The 24,564-nt window shown below is 34.7% G+C and overlaps 1 protein-coding gene across 10 annotated transcripts in view; it reads right to left on the reverse strand.

Moving 5' to 3' along the window:
* The window catches only part of LOC143188062 (general transcription factor 3C polypeptide 1), an 84,812-nt gene that overhangs the window by 14,905 nt on the left and 45,343 nt on the right, over window positions 1-24,564 (reverse strand). For 9 of the 10 annotated variants that reach the window (XR_013003466.1, XR_013003462.1, XR_013003475.1 and 6 more), the window contains 2 exons: window positions 14,132-14,372; window positions 3,507-6,847 (listed from right to left, as the gene is read on the reverse strand). Coding sequence is in view for 4 of the 10 variants with exons in the window: in XM_076392111.1 (XP_076248226.1) it covers window positions 3,507-6,847; window positions 14,132-14,372 (3,582 nt within the window). In the remaining 6 variants the exon portion in view is untranslated. Of the gene's footprint in view, window positions 1-847; window positions 927-3,506; window positions 6,848-14,131; window positions 14,373-24,564 lie in introns of those variants that run through there. The other variant, XM_076392153.1, reaches the window with a different exon arrangement.

Here is a 24,564-nt window from a genome sequence, read left to right on the forward strand (position 1 = left end):
AATAAAACTTTTAATCTAATTTGTTAACGGAACGAAAACTTTTGTTCCTTATAGTTAATAGAGTATGATGCAATCATAAAAAAATTTTATCTTGAAGTCTATAAGGGACAATTTTGCAAGCGGAATTTTTGGTAGATCTCCACCGATCCAGAGGTGTAAAATCACACTATAGTCGTCGTGACATATAATTTTGTGACACCCTGTACATTTACACTTTTTTCATTGTTTCCGCACGTTGGACCCACCTTACACAAACGTTCCAGATTTTCTAACATACTCTGTATGTGAAGAATCATGAAACCAATGCTCTAATATAATAACTTAATTAAACTTTTTGTCGAAGTTCTATGCAATCGAATGTTGAGCAATCAGTCTACAACGAACCGTAGAGCGAGTCAATTTTTGTACAATTTTGGCAAGCTCAACTAGTAAAACATAGCTCTGTTCTCAAGTGTCGATGATAGTTTATGTTCTCGACTAGAATAAAATTGCTATAACGTTAACCCTTTTGTGACTTACAAGGAAGGGTTTTTAGGTGTTTCTTCATATCGACACGTTTTCATATTTATGGGGTGAAATTACCACTTGAAGTTGATAAGATGAAATACGAGAAATAGCTTGTTAATTAATAAATTATTATCAGACTTGATATAAATTTAATTTGTAGCATGTGTGGGTGGGTGAATTATGTCCTTATCACAGGGCAAACTATCCCTAATCATTTAAATGCACATTTAAGACTTGAAACCTGCAAGAAAATTTTTAAAATCTTTAAGAAACCTTGGATTTCATACTAATAAATTATTGCATGATAATAAATTACTGATTCTATTACCTCTAACCTTTACTGAGGGCTGCACCACTCCTGATTGGTGAACTACACTTGTCTTATTAGGAGTTGATCAAATTCTAATAAAGATTTTTTTCTGAAAATCGAGATTTGCATAAGTACTTCATTAATAAAAATAATATTATTTTTTAAAAATTATATTAAATTATTGTTAAAAATGTAAGTTGATATTTAAATATTGTAAAAAATAAAAAAAAGTGAAAAAATCAAGGGTCTGTGTAATAAGACTTATTTTCGTTCGTACGGAATACATATAGTTAGCTGGATATTTTTTATTCTTCGAATATTATCAAATTACGCATTATTTCTGGCAAGACGTTACTATTCTCTTCCTCGAAAACGCGTTCTCTTGTCACAGTCGACAAGACTGAAACAGAAGTAATTCTACTATTCCAGTGATTAAAAATGATTATTAATCTGATAAACGTGTTGAATTTATTATTAGCAACATTCAAAACAATGTACTTAATAGAAACTCCCATAACAAGGGAAGAAATTCAATTGAAGGAATCTATAGAGAAAATTTTGCTTGATAGCATATTTGAATTTAATGGAATTGAAATTTCGAAAGAGCCTTCATTGGATTTTCTGAATAAATTTAAAGAGTGTGAAGTTGAAACTGTTAATGAAAGTCATAACGATGAAAATTAGTCTTAATAAATAATCAAATCGAAGGACGAGGAACCAAACAAGAAAAATTAGCAAAAGTTTCCAAGTATGTAATAAAAAATTTCATATGTAATAAAAAATGTCTTAATTAAGATATATTTTATTAATAATTAATATATACATAGTCAATGTGGATGTTATTTCAATACTGCAACTCATTTCAAAATCTGATTGGAAGAGGTATTTTTTCCTAAAACTGGAACCACATGTATGTCGTTATCAGACTCTTGGAGTAGACACTCTAAACAATCGGCAAAGAAATTACAATTAAGACAATTCTAAAGGGCACCACTGGACTTACATGACCACGACGTTAATCTTCATTTCAGAAACAATATTATTAAATTACAATCGTAATTACACAATCAGTTATCTTCACCAAGATATAAAAATCTGTTTCAGTATGCTTGGTATAAAAGTAAGATAGAAAATAATATAGAAAATAAATTAGGAGATTTTGAGAATCCTATAGATGTTGCTTTCGAATAGAATACACAAATGAAGTGTGCACTATGTGATAATACACTGATAGTTTGATGCTCCTAATATAAAAAAGCATTTTATTTTAAACATTTTTATCATTAATACCACTTCAGTGACAAATATGAACCATAAGATTTCCAGTATACACTTAAAATGAATCATTTCGTGAACTGTACATGTACATCCTGCAAATAATTCAGAACAAATATATAATAGAATACTTATTAGTGTTTATTGTTTACAGTCATGTAACTGTATTCTTGAGAGCTATTTTCTCAATAAGCACGACTGCATTTGACAATCGTTATCATTTGGAATTCAATTTTCAAGAAAAAATCTTTACTTGAATCTAATCGGCTCCTAGCAAGACAAATGTAGTTCACTAATCAGGGGTGGAGCACACCACAGTAAGAGTCGGAGGTAGTAGAATCAGTAATTTGTTATCATGCAATAATGTATTTATAAAATCCAAAGTTTTTTAAAGATTTTAAGAACCTTCTTGCAGATTTCAAATCTTAAATGTGCATTTAAACGATTAGGGGTAGTTTCCTCCGTGATAAGGGTGACTGACAACGAAGACATTATTCACTCACCCAGATATGCCACAAATTAAATATATATCAAGTCTGATAATAATTTTTTAACTTAAGCTATTTCTTGTATTTCATCTCATCAATTTCGAGTGGTAGTTTCACCCTATAAATATGAAAACGGGCCAATATAAAAAAGAACACGTATTTTTTATTTTTAGGTCCTGTATAACATACATATCTGAAAAATAATTTGTGAGGCGGACACCTAAGAACTCTTATACCCCATATTCGTTATTAGTAGGACATGTGTATATACAGGGTGTCCTATAAGATTGTAGAAGTGAGAAATTAGGGATTCTATATGAAAGAGTAAGTCGGGAATATAGAACAAAATTTTTTTATATCATGCTTGGTTTTTGATAAAATTGAGTTTGAATTATGATCGGATATCAGTGTACAGAAATACAGCTTTGAGTGCTTAGAAGATACACAAAATAAGGGGAACACTCACGGTCTGGGCATCGACTTTCTTCACGAAGAGAATGAGTAAACGGGAATAGAGTACATCTTAAGTACCTAAGATTGTACTTTGATACTCTCGTTCTCGGCTATCTTGAAAATTTCCTCAAAAATGAAACACAATTTCAAGCTATGGAGGAAAGAGTGAAATATTTCTCATCTAATCTTCATAAAAGTGATACCAATTGATCATTTATGTTTTCTCATATAAAGCCAGTTTTATAAAAAAAATAGCATGATTTTGTGCGATTATTATGGATAACAATACGATACAGAATGAGGTGTTCGACGTTTTAGAAAAATGATAATTTATAGATAATCTTAAATTACATTAAGAATTACTAAGAAAGGAACGTATGTATCTCTGGACCGCAGTTGGTACTCGACTTTGAAACAATGTATTTACTTTTGCAGTTTCTTGTAATGAATAAGGAAAAAACATTCTTACTTACTGTTAATTCTTGAACACTAGCTCCAAGTTCCATTTTATTGCGTATAAATTCATAAACTGCATCTACGTCGTGCAGAGTAAATGCTAAATTCTGGGATAAATTTTGTTTAAAATCGATGTATAATATGTCATCCTTTGGGAAAACAGCAAATTTGCTTATTTCTTGAATGAGATTATGTGCAATGTTCAATTTTAGAGGTAATAATTCGGAAGCTATTGAAAGACCTCTAAATATTTCATCTTTTTCTGAATTTTGTAAATTTGATGTATATAAAGAATAAAAAACTTTAAACATATTAACAACAAAATATTCATGTGCATGATGACTATCAGCTACAGTAAGTTCACTTAATTCTTCTCTCATTCTTAATAAAGCTATACGAGTATATCGTTTGTGTGCGTCAACTGAATCATCAACTTTACAACACTGATTCAAGTAACTTTGTGTAGGTGGTATATTTTTTAAAATATCACTAACGCGCGTGAAAACTTGTTTATGGTGTTGCTCATGATGTTCCTTCAATGACGTGGTTATTTCGCTTTCTTGATTTAAAATAATTTCTTCATTATCTGTTTCCATAGAATTCGTTACTTTTGCATCATCATTTTCATCAGTTCCGTCAATGGAATGTGTTTTCAAATTCTCACTTTGTGTCTGATTTAACAACTCAGTTGAAACACTACTATTAATGATTAACGATGGCGTTTCAGTCTCCTCATTATTCTTCATAAAACCTAAAATTTCGCCCTCACGTTTCACTCTTTTTTGTGTAGGTCCATCCAAATCAAGTAAGTCTTCGTTATAATTTCTTGATCTACTCTTTCCATGTGAATCAATTGTTTTTGTCTGTGTATTTAGATTTGATACCAAATCGACTTTAGTATTCCGTATTTCAGTTTCATTGTTCGGTATAAAGTTACTACGATCTCCTAATGTCTCTTTTTTTTTCATATTTATCGCCAAATCGTTACAATCATTCTTATTTCCAGTGTCATCGCTTAAGTTCTCATAATTGGTAACATTATTTGTATTTTCGAAAAATTTTCCGTTACTCTTATAATTCTGCAAAGATATACTCTTTTCTGTATCCAAATCCGGAGAGTTAATCTTATCAACCTTTGTACCAACATTATCCATATGAGTGTTGATATTAATAAAAACATCAACATCAGAACTGAAGCATTTATCATTATTTTTTATATGATCACAAGTTGTATCATTATTTTGGAAACAAGACTCTTTCGCAGATTTCAAATTGTCTAAAATTGCCAAAACATTCTGATATCTTTTAGCAATTCTAAAATACGTTTCATCTTTTTCTTTCAGTCTCGGATCAAGCATTATTATTTGATCAGGTATTTCAACATCAAAATCTATTTGATCTCTTATAATATAATCGTGTATCGCGCCTATTATACCACCAGTGATTGGCAACATTTCAATACCATCGAAATAGTTTAACCTTTTACTTTGATCTTTTCCTTGACTTCGAGAATACCAGGTAACGAGTTTAAAGAAAACATCATATGATTCTTTAAATATATCATAAGGCCATTTAGTATGAAATTTATATATGTAATTACTACTTAGTTGATACTGAGAGCTACTCATTGGCATATAGTTACCATACTTTTTTATCGTAGTTAGTTGATTCTTTTTAATTGTAACCATTTGATCACTTCGAATTTTTGCCATAGCGTTCCTTAAAAGTATCTCTGGATATTGTTGGTACACTTTGAATAACTGGTATATCCACGATCTTCTATCCTTACCACAACACATAGAACTATGAATAACAGAATTAATTACTGCGAAATATATATCGTTAACATTTCGGACGTCTTTCGTGAAACCACGATTACCAAAAGGCTTATCAGGGTGCATTACTTTGTAAAATATATTAAATTCTTGTGCAGTTATTGGTACAGGAAGAGGTTCCTTTGCTCCAACATCTGATATATCATAATACTTCTTTGCGATATAAGCAACAAGTGAATTGAACGCTTCTACAATTTGTTTCTCGTACTCGTTGAAACTTTTATATTCCTCCTTAAACTTCTCTACAATGCCATCAAAACGTTTTTTAATGTAAAAGTTCTGTTTGACTTCTTCAACACCCAACGCAACAGCATTAACGTTATGTTGTTGTCTGAGTATGTACAAAAGTCGTCGTTGACAAGCTTTTGATGTTTTGTTATACGAATTTCTCGAATATGTTCTCAAAATATCTCTTACTGCAGAAAACGTTATTACTTGTTTACGTGGATTTGGACAGAGATACATCATAGCAACTTTACAAATAAGCAAAATTTTGTCTTCATAAGAGTTCCAATCTACTCGTAACTTATGCATTCGTTGTAACGCTCGATAATCAATTTCATCATATTTAGTTCGTTTTTTGCTACTGCATTTACGTGGTAGTACTCTCCTTACATAAGATTTTTGTTTTGTACTCTGACAACACGTCAATGCTTCATACTTTTTCTGTTGGTTCAAGTACTCTTCATGTTTGGTCTGTACTTTTTTTCTAAGTTCTGTTGCATTCACGGAAAGAGGACCAGATACTCTTTTCAAACCAGAAAACTCTGTAAACTTTATAGGTTTAGCTTTTATTTTAGAAAGGTATACATCCCTTTCATAGATAACATTTTGCTGATTCTTTATTTGTCGGGTACTACTGCCAAAACCCCAATTCCAGTTGCGTTTAAGATGGGCAAAACATGCTGAATCTATTCCAGCTGCACCTTTACGATCTCCAGGTATATAGCCAACATCTAATTCTACAGCTTCTTCTGGAGACCGAGCTACCACTGCTTGAATCATAGTACTTTTTTTATTTAAATCTTCTAATACTATTTCTTTACCTTGCACAACAAGTCGACCACCTAAAGGAGTAGAAATACATATATTCCACATATCATACCAATATTTCTCAACTGTATGCATCCCATCAAACTTATATTTAAGTATGGGATAGGGTTTATCTTCAATTATATGATAGCTAGGTGTCGATGATGTTGTATCCATTAATTCTGCATTACGGTTCACATAAATGAATACTTGGTCTTTTTCCTTTAATCTTTGAGGTCCAAACTGTATCAATCCAATATAACATAATCTTGTAGCTGTTTCATGAATATTAAATATGTACTTCCGTGAATACAGTAAAGAATTCCGTATATCATTTGGCAAATCTCTAACCAAATAATGTTTTCGAATAGGATGTTTAATGTATCCATCCAATTCTGGTATAGCAAATGAAACAAAGTGAATTTTTAAAAACACAGACAATGGTAATCGTAACAAAATATCACACATTAATGTCCATCCTTGTGGCCAACCTGGAAAAATAATGTCAAATATATACAAAACAAATTGTACTTCTCTTGAAGTTGGTTAACCTCTAAGCAACCGGCTCCGTATTTCGTATATTCTCATTTTTTCTTACTTCTCATTTTATCTATACAATACACGGAAAGATTACTCGGTCGGATATTATACATCGTGGTGACTTAAGAAAGAACCGATTGAATGAGTGAGTACTAGAGTTTACCTTAGCTATAGGACTCGAAATTTTTTGTCGAAATATTTTCTGTCGTGCCTCCTAAAATTGTGATACTGAGTGAAAAAATGATTATCTGAAAATTTCAGATTGATAGGACATTCAGAACCCGTGCCGCATTTTGATTTAATTTTTAAAATTTTACTGGTTTCATATGTTAACCTCTAACACATCTCTCCATTCTCCTATTCTAAAAGGATAATGATTACTTTTGTAGTAAAATTATAACTTCTTGTACGTATTACGATGTTATTTGTGTGTAACTTGATACAATTTACTTAAAATCCTTGATATTTTCTAATAAACTTAGGTTTGTCTGTGTATTAATGATTATATTGGTTCTTATGAATGAAATTTTTGTATACAGTTATACATAAAATACTTTTTATTAAAGTTTAAGTTAAGTTATATTATATTTCTTAATATACATTTTCTGTTAAGGTACATTTACTTACATTAGGGTAAAGTCTTTTGTAATCTTCTATTATTTGTAAAATACATTGTTTTTCTTCCTCATTTTTGGTCAGCAGATTATTATATTATGATTTAAGTTTGACAGCACGTTCCGTGGTATCATTTACCACTTTTAAATGTGTTACAATTTTGAAACCTTTTTGATACGATCTATCGCTTTCCCACAATGAAGGGTCCTTTTCTAAAAAGTCTGTAGGTATATTGTACCTTTTAAAAAATTGTTTACTTTCTATAGAAATGAAGCTATCAATATATGTAACCAAATAATTCTTGGGTTTTGTAGAAGTATAAAAGCTCTTTTCACGGAATCTTCCACATTCACATTTTGTAGAGCACCAATTATACACTTTTTTGTGTCCAAAGGTATTGTTTCATCGAAAAAGGATAATACCACATTTTCTGGTGCAAGGTATCGTAAGTGGCCACCAAATTTGCGTATTGCTATTCTAGTAATATTTTCGTCAATCGCAGAATACGAGTATAAATTTTATACGAATATCAGATCTTGTGGTGTTGTTGCCACTCTCTCGTCTGCTTGCAGCAGCTGGGGTGTTCTACCTCTGATCGCTGTTAGGTGTGAAGGAGATAGGATTTTGGGGTCCTTGGCCAGGTTAAAGAGTTGGAACTCGCCGTGAACTTTACTACTTTTTATTCAAGCACTGTTTAGCTCTGGTACTGTCGCGATCTGTATCGCAAGACGGGCTACGCCAAAGTGTTCTGCACTCATGGATCATTTCGGCGATCAGCGACCTTTCGGAAAGCAAAACGGGGAGCCGGGGCCATCACGTTCTGCCGACTCTCCTGGAATTTGCTAACTCGGCGCAGTCATTGACCTGAATGCGGTTGTGCAATTGAATGGATGTGTAATTCGCACGAGCTATAACACTTTCACGGAAATGTGTGCATTGATCCAGGCTTGAATGTATAAATTAGCTAAAAAAATATATATATCACTAATTCCCACAATTTCACTACTGTCCAATAGAAATTTTTGGCGGAATAAATATATTTTAAGTAAATAAATTGCCTTAGCCATCCACCTGGAATGATGGAAAGCTCCAGGAATATGTAAAGTGTTTCTTTCTGGAAGAGATCCACCAAGAAAAATTATCATCAGCTCTAGAAATTCTTTGTAATCTTCTCGTGGCTGCTTCTGCTGTATATTGTACAAGCAGAAATCTAATTTTACTTGTATATCCAGGAGTTTTTCATGAACATATTTGTCTTCTGCACTTGATTTAAAATTTAATTTATTAATGTTAAGCCAAGATTTCTGAAATTTTTTAAAAAGAGGTATTTCAGGGCCGGATGGTTTAAAAAGTTTTCCTTCAAATACACTTTTTAAAATTATCTCATAAATGTGATGACGCCAAGGAAAATAGAATAAGTATCAACCCATCATTTGTTCTAACAGTATACAAGCTCCTTGTAATCGTCCTGTATTGGAAGATGTAGTGTCACAGCACAGACCTTGTATTTTGTCTATTAAGTCCCAATCTTGTAATAAGTGATAAATTGCTGACGCTTGTTTCTTGCTGCTAGTGTTTGGAATTGCAGGAATCTCTAAAAGCTTTCCCGTGTTGTTATATGTAATTATGACAGGTACTGTACCTATAAGCTTCGTATTTGTTACGAATGATAACATTTTCCCGTCTCCATGAAGAATACCTGTCCACGGTGAATTTCGTAGGAATGCTTTGCACAGTTTTATGATGTGTTCTGCACGAAGACAATGTCAACAACGTCGTATCGAAGTACGATTAATTATGAGTTCATCTAAATTCAGTTACAGAGCTTCAGCAATAGCAATTATGATGTGAAATCACGATCGTTTATTTTATTTTGGCACCACTGCGAATCACAAAACCGAACCTTTCCTGAGGCAAGGCGGGCCTTTAGTGCGCACCATCGGGAGTTTAACGCTTTACTAACATCTATTTTACGCACGAGTGACCTCGGTTACATCGGCAGCCTAGACAAAGGCATTGGTAGGAGACAGGAGCTAAGCTACATCGGAGTCATCAGAGCGGTATCTTGCGGCAGATCTTCGGAGAAGGGTAGCGGCCAGGATACTAGCTGCTACAGGATCATTCCGCCTGACGAGTGAAGCAACGCCTAAAATGGGAGGCTGTCGTAGTCCATCGAGCAGATACTTGAAGCCCAGAGCGACACCCAAGAAGACGCCGATGGGAGGGCTGCACTACGGATGCATGACGCACCGAATAATGGAAACCAGCCGACGCTCCACGAGATTGGCCATCTCGCTTCGCGTTCCAGGAGAGAAGTCTTCTGCGAACAGGTGTAAAGACGCTGTTACGGGAGTCATCTCATGACCAGATGATGGCAGAGAGGACCGAAAGTACAGCGTTTATTACTTCGGATCATCGCCGCAAGAAGAGTCCCAGGGGGACTTAGAGGGTCTCTGCCAATCATCGATAGCAATTCGAACCGTGCTGCTAATTTTATTGGACGCGAGATCGCACGACACGAGAGAGCCATCGGAGGCATGGTGGAGGTAGCGTCGCGTGCCAAGATCCTGCCGCACGCAGCGATCTCGGCCTTCTTCTTGTTCAGGATGTCGGGAAAGCAAGCGGCGAGTCTTCCCCCATTATTCTTCTCGGTTGATTCGGAACATCCAAGTTTGAACGCGAGATTACGAAAGGGCCGACTCCTGGTAGTTGCATAGGCCATGTGGCCGGAAGAAAGCCTTCGCGAGCAGGTTTACTTGAGTCTGCGGGTTCGGACGAACGTCGAATCCGCAGCTTCTGAAACCTCCCACACCATCCAGTCCTACATACATAAGGCGTCACGGTGATCAAAATCGAAAAAATTATCCAATGAATCAAAAAATTCTTTTTCCCTTCATTTCTGTATCACAATCGGCGTTTTCAAGAATTTTGCACTGTTTATCAATTTTTATATCAGTAACTTGTCGATGCTATAATGAGTCTCTCTTCTAGGTATGTGTGATTCATCCCGAAATACTTCCATCTTCTTTATTGCGATAGCAGCACTTGCATGGAGTTCTAATTGTACTTTACGAACATTATAAAGTAAAACACGCAAAACTTGCCTATTACTTGGTAATTTGGCTTTCATCATGTTCTAATAAAAATATTCTAGTTTCTCTTCTGGTTTCCATCTTTTTAACTTCACTGTATTCTTGAACTAAATCCACTTCGAACACTTCGAACTCACAAAAAAAAAGACTGAAACATGACTGCCCTGACTAATAATAATAATAGATACATTTTAATATTAGAGAGCAGTGCCTTTTCACATTGTTGTTGTGTTTAAACACGGTGCGGTAAAGAATCGACACGACTGATGTGTATTTTAGTTCGAAACGGTGCGACAAAGAATCGGCGCGATTGATTTGTATTCTGATTGTAAACGGTGCGATAGAGGATCGGCGTAACTGTATTATATATATAAAAAAAAATAATTACGGCTTTAAAAAATGTTCACTATTTCTTCATAATAAGAGCAATATCTAAATATGCCAAAAATTGACATAAAATGGCTAAAATTCCAAACTTTAATTAAAGTGCGGGATGGGTTTTCGATGTCCAATCAATTTGAAAATTTTTAGGGATGATTTTTTCGACTGGTGTTACAATTTTGATGGGTGCGACTAAAAAAAATTGAAAATCGGAAATCGAAGAATAAGATCCACCTTAGTGAGTACGTGAGGAAGCGCACGCGCGTGTGTGTTTGTGTGTGTGTGTGCTTGTGTGTTCTCCATAAGAATTCTAGCTCTATGTTTTCGAACATTACTGGTATTATTGTTTCACAGGCATTTATAATCCTTATTCGTGGTTTATCTACTGTGTCTACGGACATACTAAAAGATTATTGCTTGAAAATAACGCCAAAAAAGGTCGTATGAGAAAAGTTCTGGAAATTCTAGAGGCCACATTATTAGATCGAAACTTGTTATTAAAATTAATATACAATCCATTAAATAACTTGTGCAGCATAAAGATAAGGAGCATGATCTTATAAAAATCACAAGTTTCCTTTTCATGTAAAAGAATAACTACAATTTCTGCCAATATACTTGGCGAATACTTTTATATTAAAACTATTTTTTATTGGGATGTGATTCCATGATATTTACTATATAGCATTGATTCGAACAACTGATTGTTATATTGTTTAATATCAAAGGTGGTGGATTTTTAATTCTTATAAGAGTAAAATAGATTAAGTCTGTTTTGTTAATGTTGATTGTTAATTTCCATATTTTGAAAAATTCTAAAACGTAGATATACTGTTAGGTATTTAATGAATTGTGAGGTTATTAAGACCAAAAGGGTATTCATTCACGTTTTTTGGGATACCATTTATGTAAATGCTAAATAGGATTAGATCCAATAATGAGCCTTTTGGTTCTCCTGCTATGTGTTGTATTATTAATTTTTCTACGTTAACTGTAACTGTGAAAGTTTTAGTTTTTAAATAATTTTTAACTATTTTTATGATATAAATTAAGAATTTAAGTATGAATAGTTTGTACATAGGCCTTTCATACTAAACAGTATTGAATACTTTGTTCAAATTTAAGAATGAGGTTACTGTTATTCTGTTTTATTTATTTCCAATGAAATATGTTTCGTTAATTTGAGAATTCATTGTATAGTAGAATGTTGTGATTTAAAGCCAAATTGTTCATTAATAATTATATGTTTGTGTATATACAATAGGCCTTCATTTACACTTATTTTTTAAATACTGTGCCCTAGATACTTAACAAGTTTACATGCCTGCCACGATTGGGTAATGATTGGTTCTTCTTGGGATTCACAAATGGAATGATTTTAGCATGTTTACAGTTATGCGAGAAGTAAGAAATATTTAGTGATGTTCTCTACATAACCAGGATGTTTCCAAATATGTGGAACAGTTATGGAGAGCAGATTCTAAATACGAAGACAACGAAAAGAGTTCACGTGCATATAGAAGGTGTTCTAGACCACTCGTTCATACCTATTAAATTGGAGGGAAGTGATTTTGATTGAAAACTAAAAAAATTTTAATAACTAATTCGAGTACACACCTGTTTTTTCAAGTTACGTGAACCAGTATTGGATACCTAATTATTTCCTGCTTATTTCCAAAATTAATCCTTGTCACTCTTTTGTTTATTTTTATAGTTTATTATCTTCTTTATTCTCTTAATTTATTTAAGAGAAGATATTGTCCTTTACTGTTTGTCCTGTAACTTGTGCAAATTCATTATTAAATATTACATCTTTAAATTAAAAAATGTGAATTCATACATTGTAGTTCATCTTCTGTCCAACGGAAGCATTTTCGAGAAAAACGTCTGAGACAAAACTTTTATATTCTTTTACGTACAATCTGAATATGTAATCAAAAATACCAGGTCCCTTTTAAAAACCGACTTCCGGTCTGAAAATCCTATTTCCGGTTAGTACCGGAAATTACAACTACCACCACTCGATAGAGCGTACTCGATTTAGTTATTAAAATTTTTTTTAATTTTCAATAATAATCAGTCCCCTCCATGTTAATAGGGGTCGACGGATGGTCTAGGACACCCTGTACATCCGGAAATGCTTAGTTTTTTAGTTATGCGCTATTTTATATTGTGTGATACTTTTCGTAAAATCCATGAGCGTGCTCCACTTATTTAAAAAGCCGCAATAATTGTGGACCGTACGAGCAAGAAATAAACCAGCGTTTTACGCAATATAAAATAGTATATAACTAAAGAACTATGCACTTTCGGGTATATTAGGATTTCCCACGTTTTTCTCACTTTTTACGGAATTTCAACTAGCGGTTTACATAATACAAAATAGCATGTAACCAAAAAACAAAGCGTCATATGAACCTTTTTTATTGTCTACGTATGTAGAATCTATTCTCCAAAAATGTCTCGCATGTTTAGAAACCCTGTATATTAGTACAGTCCAATTAATTATTAGAACAATGAGCAGAAGCGTTTGTCATAATTTAATCAAGGACTTATGCTTCAAGGAATTCGACGGTGGTGGACTGCATTACTGCAAACACAATAAGCTCTGCCCTCAATGAAGGCATCGATCAACAGATTCACTGCGGAAGTGGTTCCGACTAACAATGAGCGTCATTTCCAAGTCACATGTACTAAACACGGTACACATGCCAGGAAACGTGTTTTCTTATATAAAATATTTAAATAATGCGGCAATATACCCATGAACCACGTTGTCATGTAGAATTATGACACAGTTTCTTACGGATGGGTTATATCAAAAAATGAAAGCATTAGCTGATGATCTCCAGTTAATGACGAGAGTCTATTAACTATTAACTCAATAATTTCTTGTCAAATGCCAAAAGTTCTAAATTCTAAAATAGTCGTCTTTTGTGTTTCGCTTTATACTATAAACTTTCACGAAGAAATTGATTTTCAATGTTACAACGACAAATTTAACAATACTAGTGGGACGGTACGACCTAAGATTCTGTTACTAGGATTAACAGTTTTACTGGAATAGTATTAATGTTTCTGTTTCTGATCGCAAGCTTTTTTTCTATTTTGTTTTAAAACGTTTTCTTAATAACTATGATTACTTACCGTTATATTTCGGTAAAGGTGGTACAAACATTTTCCAACTTATTTCTTTGGTGTAAACCGTGCTGAATTCTTCTGCCAACTTGTCTGTGATCTTAAAATCATTATTTCGTAAGATGCGTATCTGTTTGTCTTTTGACAACGTTTGCTCTCCAGGATGCTCATAAACCAAATAAAACAAAAAAAAATGTAGTGCTTGCATGCGTATAAATTTTGGACTATATCCATATTTTTTAGATTCTTTCTGAAACCAAATATGTAAATGGAGCATACTATTATGACTTACTACAAAGACAGAATGTTCCGTTATTCGTAGTACAACCCGGGCAGAGGGTAATTATCTTATATAAAAAAAATCGAAACGACAAAATAAAATTTCTTCATATGAGGGAATATGAGGCTTCGTTTAAAAGAACAATTTTTTTCTTATATATTATTACGGTCAACAGTCAAAATAATACATTCTGAGCTGATTGCTAGCAAGGAATCTGGTTAACACGTTAAACGTCAAGCCTATTTTGCTTGTCGTTCTGTTCACGCTGCATTCTGCCGTCAAGTGGAGTCTGAGGTCGTTCCCTAGAAACCAACGCGGCGTAAACAAAAAGTCTAACGCCGGTCTCTAGGGACCGATGCGGCGTTTAACGTGTTAAGCTCCTCTAACTGACATGATGAAAAGCCCTAATTTTCATCCAGTAGCGAGGCCCATCGATCAAATTCTTTTTAATCTTTTGATTTCTTGTTGCAAGAGAATAAGTAAGGTAATTAACGTGATCTTCTAATTTATGTTTCCTGACTAAACGGTTCGTTTGCGGCATATGCTTTCTTTGAAAATTATCTCTGCAAAACGGTCTGAATACGATTACGCAATAAAAAAGTTAACATTAACTTTCAATGTTATAAACAATTTTGCGGACGAGTTATTTGTAGAAATGTCCACTCGTCCAGAGGTGCAGATTCACCCCCTAAAGCTGTGTATATTAATACTTTTATACTCTGGACAACTTAAACAGATGAAAATAATCGTTGATTGAGAGTTAACTTTGTAAAGAAGACCATCATGCCCATCCCTGTCAAACTCTTCTTTCACGTTCAAAGATATCAATGTGAAGTATTGGTTATTTTCGAAAGCTTTTAATGATTGTATCGACTACGCGATGGTGTTATTAAACTATCGAGTGTTACTACCGGAACTCAAATTGATGGTCAGGAATAAAATGTAGGAGGGGTTTAATTCTGACGAGTATAAGTCCTTTAAATAATTTAGAGATAATGGGAAATAGGTTAATAGGTCTATAGAACGCGACGTTATTTGGGTTTTTACCAGGCTTCGGTATCAAAATAATTTTAGTATATTTTAGATCTTTGGGTCACAGTAATAGAGTTTTAGAATGGCATTTCTTGCGGCGTGTAATATTTGACACACTCTGACATTGACACGGTATTGAATAGGTAATTTGATTAGGAACATCGCCGTTAGGAGTAAACACTTCTGCAAAATGTGCTTAAGAATCACATCTGCCTTCTCTCTTGACTTTTCGCAACTATACGAAACGCCGAGCTCACGTGGCTCGTGCAGTAGTATGTGTAGTAAGGGAGTTGTAATTGTAAGTCGCGTTTCCAATTTGGAATCACAGGCTATCTCCATCTTGCATTTATTAGACATCTACGTGTCTGTAATACTGCTCCTGCAACGAAAACTGTAATAGCAGACACCGACTTGTCAATCTCAAATGGTTTTACTGGGTTAGGTTGAACAGCTGTCTGCCGGCAGTCTTTTGGTCTACATTTTATTTGTGTGCATTACTTACTTTCTTTCCCATAATCATTTTCGATCTTTAAAGCTTTATAAATATTAAACCGTAAGAGATACAATAAAATGTATTAAGATTTTTCTCTTCTATTCTTCCTTCTCAATGTACTCGCGAAGTTACAAAATTCTGCGACTATTAGATTGCCGTATAGGTATGTTAACATTAAAGAATTATTACTGCAAAATGCAAGAAAAGCGAACTCTATGTTATGGGACATTTTGTAACCCATTTGGAATTCCTTTCCACTCCTTAAAGTATTGAAACGTGTACATGTTCCACCCTATATTTAGTTTTGTCAGCTGGAGTATCGCTCCTTTGCCACTTTGCTCTGGCCTTTCCCTCTTCGGCAATCAGTTTTTTTAGTATTGATTGGGATGTATACAGTAGTTCTTGGAGTAGCTATTTGAGCTCTTTCTTAAATCGAAGGGATAAATCTATTAGTATATTCTTCTATCTCATCGGGTATTTTTAACTTAATCTTCAGGTTCATGTTCGCATTTATGTTAAATTTTGCACTGCTCCCAATCAGTTTTGGAATTGTGCAACATAGGAGCTTTCTTCCTAAACAATACCTGTCTACTAATTGTGGCAATTGTAGAAGTATGATTCGAAGAAAGGTCGTAACTTGTTTCCACGTTCATGTGGGATATTGATATCCCTTTAGTAACAAAGAGATTCAAAAGATCTGGTATTTTTCCTTTGAGCTGATAGTCAATAAGTTAAGGGTATCTGTCGATAGAAGTAAGTACTCTTTCTCCTGCAGTCATTTCGCTAATTCCCTGCCTTTTACAATAGTTAAACAGTCCAGAATCCCATAGAATGTCCTTACTGTTATAAATGCCTTCTGCTATAAATTTTAGCGAAGCGTATCGAAGAAGTCATCAAAGTCTTCTTTTTTTAAGTTATGTTGATGGAGACAATAGACTGTGAAAACAAATAAGTTGTACAGTGAACTTCTTACCTTAACAGAAGCAACTTGTAGACAATCCTTCGCGTAATTAGATAACTCATAATAGGCAATGGAATTTTGAATTAATACCGCAGATTCTGTGTGAACAGTGTTGCCTGGATGGTTGATATGCTATATACTATTATAGTTCGGAATTTTAAAGTATGATTTTTCTGTAAAATGGGTTTCACTAATAAGTAGTATATCTATACGTTGCAGATTAAAAGATACTTTAATTCCTTGTTTATGTTAGGCCATACCATTGCCATTCCATAGAGCTATTCTTAGGAATTTAATCATTGTTATGGTAATGATCATTGTTAATATATTTAATATCACTCTGTTTTGTTGAATTAATTAATTAAACATTGTTATTATTGTTTCAATTATGATTTATACTATCCCTATTGACATTTACTGCTTTTGCGTAGATCATGTCTGGAACGGTTGATTTTGGGGTGAATGCTGGTTTCTGAATTAAAAAGCTCATGATTGTAGGTAGGATTTGGTGTATGAAAAGATTGCTATTGTTGCGATTATTTTGATGTACATGACAATAAAATTGGCAGTCTCTATAATTGCCAGATGAGATCCTCCACGCAGAGCACAGAGTTGGGGTGTCATTAAATTTTTTATAGTTGATAGTATTGTATAAGCCGTTACATTTAATACACACAAATGGCCTATTGCAGTTATGATTTTGAGTGACCATAGAGCTAGCATTTCGTGCACTGGATTAGGTTCGTTATCTTTTCTGAGAGGTTTTATTTAAACTACACAGTAATCGCAGATTTTGTAGACATCTTTTTGTTGTTTTCCGTAAATTTGAGATTAACGAAAAATATCTAAAGAAGTTCTTTAGTTTGTCGTTGTTTGGCCTTGATAACATTCCTTGCTGAATGCCTCAGAGCAGAAATATTGTCTTTAATATCTTCTATATTCATTGAGTGGTGTAGATGTTTTATTACTATTCTGTATGATATATCTTCTTCCGGTTGATAGAAATAATGAATTATATTATGAGAAAATTGAATTTAAAAATTCATTCAGGATACGTGTACTAACTATAAATGTGTCGAAAATTCTTTCAATGAGCAATATGAATGTTAGATTGCTCGTAGTGATAAAATCAGTTAGCCATTGCGAATGTTACGTTCTGAACAGGAAATTTTTCGAATTTTTGACTTTCGGCCATTACGTCGGCCGGGGTGTGTCACCACAATGCTTTGTCATTATGGAATTTCCTAGTCTGGCACATTCTGGCCTTTGACGTTCAAAATTCTAAATTATAATTGTTGTGTTGTATTATATGATCTCCTTGGAATCATCGTCGACTTTCGACGACGCGAATGTGTGTAAGATTTGTGAGGATGTATGTGTGCGTGTGTGTGTTCTTTTGAAGCCTCGAAAAGGTGAGCATGAACAACTTAGCCGTAACAACTATCGTTACATCACGATGTTTGGAATTGCGGGTTCTCATGCGCTTGAATGAGTGTGCACCGAGTGTGTGGTCGACACCTTCTGTTGCAAGTCAAGCATCTTGTCGTCCGTGATGCCTGTTAGAGCTAATTGCAAATTGTTCATAGGGTTCCAATGCACCCGTATCTTGCATGAATTGGGACGGTTGCGAGTGATTGCGGAAAACTTTGTAATGTAACGGCGTTTCAAAAATTTGGAATGAGAACCTTTCGCGTTTGGTCTTGGAATTCGCACAAAAACTGTATACAGCGCGCGACGCGACAGGACGCGCGAGCGACGATACCATGCGACGAAAACGCCGAGCGTTTCCCGCAAAAATATGAAAAACTTGTATAAATTATTACAACAAATTTAACAATTATTGACCGTCGTTGATTGTAAGGAGCAATAGAGAATGTTGTACGTGTGTAGCATTGCGCAAAATATTGAGCAACCGGTAAATTGTGAAGGAAACCGGAAGGAGAGCACATGCGATATATCGAAATGCGAATTGACAAATCGCGCGACGGCTCCCGCACGCTGCCTCACCTGATTCGTCAGGACCTCTCACGGATACGGCAGAAGATCACTGTATTGGTGATCCACGAAGGATCCTACCTATCCTTTCTTTCTCTCTATCTTTCTTTTGTTTTTTTCTCAATTATTAATTGTTTCAAGCATAGATTCACGGGAGTGAATAGACTCAATCGTCCATGTAAAATTCTGCAATTCATTCGGAAAACCATAGTCCGATTTAAGATTTAACTCTTTAACCATTCCGCGTGTGCTCTCTTTTTTCTTTACAGTATCATCAGCATTTATAGTCTACACTGTATCATTTTGCAACCTATATAACGAACTGGCATACCCTAAGGATTTGATTTGGCTCAATGTTGGATTTGATTTCTGGAAAGGATTGATTGCGTCGATTTCTTCAGCTGCGTGAGTCTTTTGAGTATTATCTGGTTTTGATTTATATATATGATTGTCTGGAATTGTTCTCATATTCTTTTGTATTGATTATATATTAATTTCTCTTCATATTGTTGTAGATGAGCTATCGCCTTTTTTGTTTCGCCACGTGGTTTGAAGGACATCGATATCGCCAGTCGATATCGTGGATTTATCTTGGTGTTCTTACGGCCATCTTCGCGAGGGAGATCCACGTGCACAGCACGATCTAATATTTTCTTTGCGATTATATATGTGAATATTCTATTTCTTTCTTTTGTATGATACGCGCATTGATTAACATTATATAATTGTGATTAACATCATATATCAAAATGATTATTTTACGGTAGCGTGCTCATTCGCCATAGTGCGTTTCAATTCTTTTCTTTCCAATTTCTTTTTATGCATACGATTATCCATTGTTAATCTTGTTGTTAATTAAACAATAACTTGTTAAAGTATCAGAGACTATAATATATTTATTTTTCCTTTTGTCTTCATATATACTTTGTGTTGATCATTTTACTTTCCCAAATACAGTATTAGCATAAGTCTCCACCTCTCCGGAAAATCAATCACGCATAGCGGGGCCCGTATGGGACTAGATGATTTCCTAACCCATTTACCTTTATCCTTCTTGGATATTTGATTAATAGAAATTTAGATATACTCGCGCATCGTGGCCGAGCTTCCTTTTCAAAGCCGGGCGGACTCCGCCCGTAACACGAACATCGGATTTAACACCCCTTGATTTCTTTTTACAGTGTTTTATTAAATCAAGAGTGAATTTCAAAAATAATAAAAGCGTTGAAGAACTAAAAGCAAACATTACTTTGATTTGTAAAAAATTAAAATATACAAACATGTGTAATACACGGCAAGCGATGCATAACAACTTAGAAGAGTACAATTATGTATGTAACATCATCGTCAAAACTTCGAACAGTTTTTATCTCAATAAATATTTGTAAAAGGGAATACATTATTCTTATTTATGAAATGATTCCGTGCACAACATTGCAGTAGAAAAGTAACAATGACAGTAATATAGACAAAAAGCAGATAATAATATTGTGCATGGTTATAAACACAAACATAAGGAAAAAGAGAAATCCGATAACTCAAAACATAATACACAGAGCAACATGTGAAAGAAAGAAGATTGAATTGTTTTTTTTTTTACTTCTTTTTCAAGAGGAATCACCCCCTGCACGATTGTATCACCAATAACGGAACATCTCGTATTCATATTTACTTGAAAGAAAATTTACTTTAAAAGTTGTATGCTTAATGTAATTCTAAATTACTACGGAACAAATCTAAATAACAAATTTATAAGCAATTTATATACAGTAGATCCGTTTTAGTTGGAAATGTATAAATATCCCAAAAACCGTGCATGATACAGAAAAATGTTTTAGATAAGTGATGTACGGTATCAAGGGGGACATATCATATTTGACTTCGTGTTAAAGACGTCGAGGTTAAAGAACCACCGTGCCGACATTAGAGTTATTCGATACCAATACACTGCATGACATACACGGAGGAATCACAAACGCACGTGGAACATTAACACGATGCAGTATGTTATGCACACATAAATAAGTAATGTTCTGAAAATATTTTGACGCCAGCTACAAGAATATCTAATAAAAAATATAGAATCTAATTAGAAAACTTAAACATGACCTTCACATGGCAAGGTCAACGCAAAGTCAAATATGATATACTCTCCTTAATATCACATAAAATTTATCTGAAACTTTTTTCCGCATCATGGATACTTTCCGAGATAATTACACATTTTCCGGCAAAACAAACACACTGTATATTTATATTCATATAGGATCATACACTTAACTCGGTAATGTTCAATTACTTATTAACTTACTGGATTTTAAACCCATGTACCTTAATAATTTTAAATAAATGTTCATCTATTCATACACTTTCGAATTACAACGTTAAATGCAACATATTTTACATCTAAGAATCTCAAATAAATTGACAGCCATGTCTTGACATAAATGAAAAATTTTTAATCTTCTTTTTATTTTTATTCTTTTTAAACACTGTTCGCCTTTTATTTAAAACATAACAAAGAATCTGCAAGTAATTGAAAGCGATCAAGTTAAGCGCCTTCACCTTCTACACATAGAGTGTCACAAAACTGATTGTATTAGCACAATGGTTATGATTCTACATGAAAAATATTGTCAAAAAATAAAAATAAAAATAAAATTTAGATAACATTGACTTTGAATTAAAAGTCGATACGAATGCAGTAATGTACGGCTTTTGGAAATTGACAAGTATTCATGGACACAGGAAGATCGTCGCTTATACAATCACTTTTAGAGCATCGTACTCTATATAGGGTGTCCGGTTGCATGTAGGAAATACCGTAGGTATGAATTCTACACACTAAAATACGACAAAAATTCATATATATTGGCGATAACTTATTTTGGAAGAGTCTCAAAAGCAGAAATTTTAGGGTTTCGCGGCCACAATTGTTATAATTAATCATGATTGTTGGATGAATATAGCGTATGGAAACACCGTATAGCCAACATTTCGCGAACGTTACAGTGTGCATCTCTAGAGCTAAAGGATCTGATCCTGGAATCCTCTGTTTTCCAGAAATCTGTATACATTCGTGTCCACTAAGGGGTGACTGTAGATATTAAAGTAAGTCGAAAATCAAAACTAACGATTTCGCCATTGAAGCTTCCGTTAGTTATAAGCGTGTAATCTAATGAAAATCATCAGAAATGAGCCTGTGAGGAGGCCTCAAGCATTAGTTGCCCGAACAGCTGTGTTGAACAGCTGATCGGAGATTTTACTACACTCGACAAAGCTACACGATCTAAAATTCAGCATTCAAATAGCTTGATGAATATCGTGGAATAACAAGAAACTTGTCAATTCGTTGCAATCCATAGTGCAACTTAAACTACTCAGTATGGGATAAAAAGGGTTAACATGTCCTCTTTCACGTCAACTGTCTGTTCAATCCACATATCCATATATCACGATTCTCGCATCTGCGACTACCAAAATACAATACAAGAGTATCGTTGAATAATATCTAACACCTGCCTACTCATTACGATCTACGGTAGAATTAATTTCAACAGGTGGCTCAGGGTCACTCGGCCCCTCACGCGCCTTTTTGGTGGGACAGAGGAGTGATCTCACGGATATTCCGCACGCGCGGAAAGTGCATTCGCGCGCACGGGGAACTGTCGTGGTGGGGGAACCCACCAGAAAGGTGCGTGAGGGGCTGGGTGACCCTGAGCCGCCTGTTGAAATTAATTCCACCATAGCAGGCAAGTCAAAACACTCCCTATGAGATTTTAAATTAGAAAGGGTGTTGAATTTTGCATCATAAAAGTACAGCCAGCCAACGTTTTGTTTAGCTTAGCAACGTAAAGTTAAGGGCAAACTCATTAGACAATCCAAACACTCTGTATAGTGCGACACGTTAACCCGTTATATACTTAGGATCGCTCAAGTGACCGCGCCGCTTGGGCGTACTGTTAGGTCAAATTTTTTCGTACACCACAGATCTACCGATCGCCCTTTGGGGATGCGAAATCGATGATACTAGCGCACCAATTGGAAAATTCCTTGTTTCTGACTGGCTATCGGAAAGTTCCGCCAGTAGGTATAAAAGGCGACAAATTTTGTATAAACGGCTAGAGAACTCAATCCACATTCGCTGAAAATTCAGTGATTCATCGACTAACGCTCGAACTGTTAGCACTGAAACCAGTGAGTATCGCGTCGCGCATACGCCGAAGCTTCTTCGTGTGTTTTTGTGCCTATAATCGCTTACGCTGTGTGCGCTTTGCTTATACAGGGTGTTTCTAAATTCGTGGGAAAACTCGGAGGTGTACGTAGAAGACAAGAAAATAAATCGAAAAGTTCCCATGCAATATTCTCGGAAACGCTTAGTTTGTTAGTTATACACGATTTTATATTTCGTAAAATACCAATGTAACAGTGACCCATGCCCTTTAAGGTTAGTGTTCGGGCTTCGACGAGGCGTCGAGCTTTTAAAGATCTAGGCATTTCTGGGCCTAAGTGAGCCTCTGACGACTCGCAACGCATGTGGAGAGATACTTAATCGAATGGAAAAGCATACTTTCTAATTGAAAATACTATTGATATTTATCTACGATTAAGGGGTTGCTTTGACATTTTTAGAAAGTCGAAAACTTTGCTCTCTCATAAAGGGATAGCTTGAACCTTTTTAAATAACGTGGAAAAGATTTCATACTAAAATATTAAAAATAAAATTCGGTTTGAATGCACTGTCATTTCTCAAAGTCTTCGTTTAATTCTGGAGAGAGGGAAAATCTACATTTAAGAAATGACAATCTGTAATTGTTAAGGACTCAAGTGGGTTGCCATGTGATCGACATAGAACAGTGTCGTTTTTGACGACGTCGATTCGTTATACATTGTATGTTTTTTTTTAGCACTTGGATCTGGCGACAGGATGGTACGAACTTTCTTTTTTGACATTGTCCAGCCAGATAAAGTACTGGAAAAAGTTGAAGAATTGTGTCTGAAACACTTTCATGCCGCCCTAAAAAATTCGAGTCGCTCAAAAAAATTTGGGCCGTCCGAAAAAACTCGGGGCCCCGAAACAATTCAAGCCGCCCGGAACGATCCGAGCTACCCGAAACCATTCAAGCTGTTCGGTTCTTTCGGTTTCTGTGGTTTTCCGACTCGTCTTCGTTGGGTTCTTCCCAACACTAATTTTCACACATTTTGAATACGTCAAAAATTCTGTAAAAGTTCACTGAAATGTTCAAGTGCATAATTTAAAACCATAAAAATTCAAATGTTAAAAAGAAGTAAAGAACATTTTTACATGCAATTAGTTTGCGGTACAGTAATAAAAATCAGTATTTTCCTGGGCTCATGAAAGAACTCAGTGTGCCATTCCAGGGTGCTCGATTTTGCAACTCTTCAGTAGCGAGGTCGTGAAATCAGAGCTAGGAAAAACGGATAGTCGTCCCGGGTATGAAGCAAGAGACTTACAATTACTAGAGACACAGTAACTTTTTAGTCTGTGCAACATGTCTCTGTTAGCGCGACTAGACTGAGAGATCGGCACGGGAACGTAAGTTCGCAGAGATTCGCAGCGTTGCAGAATTACTCGTACGAACATAAAACGTTTGAGAAATATGTATGGCATATTCGAACACAGAGTTGAAGTGTTGGGAAACTATCCCTGCCTTAGCTGT

Source organism: Calliopsis andreniformis, chromosome 1 (assembly GCF_051401765.1).
Source record: "Calliopsis andreniformis isolate RMS-2024a chromosome 1, iyCalAndr_principal, whole genome shotgun sequence".
Taxonomy (NCBI): domain Eukaryota; kingdom Metazoa; phylum Arthropoda; class Insecta; order Hymenoptera; family Andrenidae; genus Calliopsis; species Calliopsis andreniformis.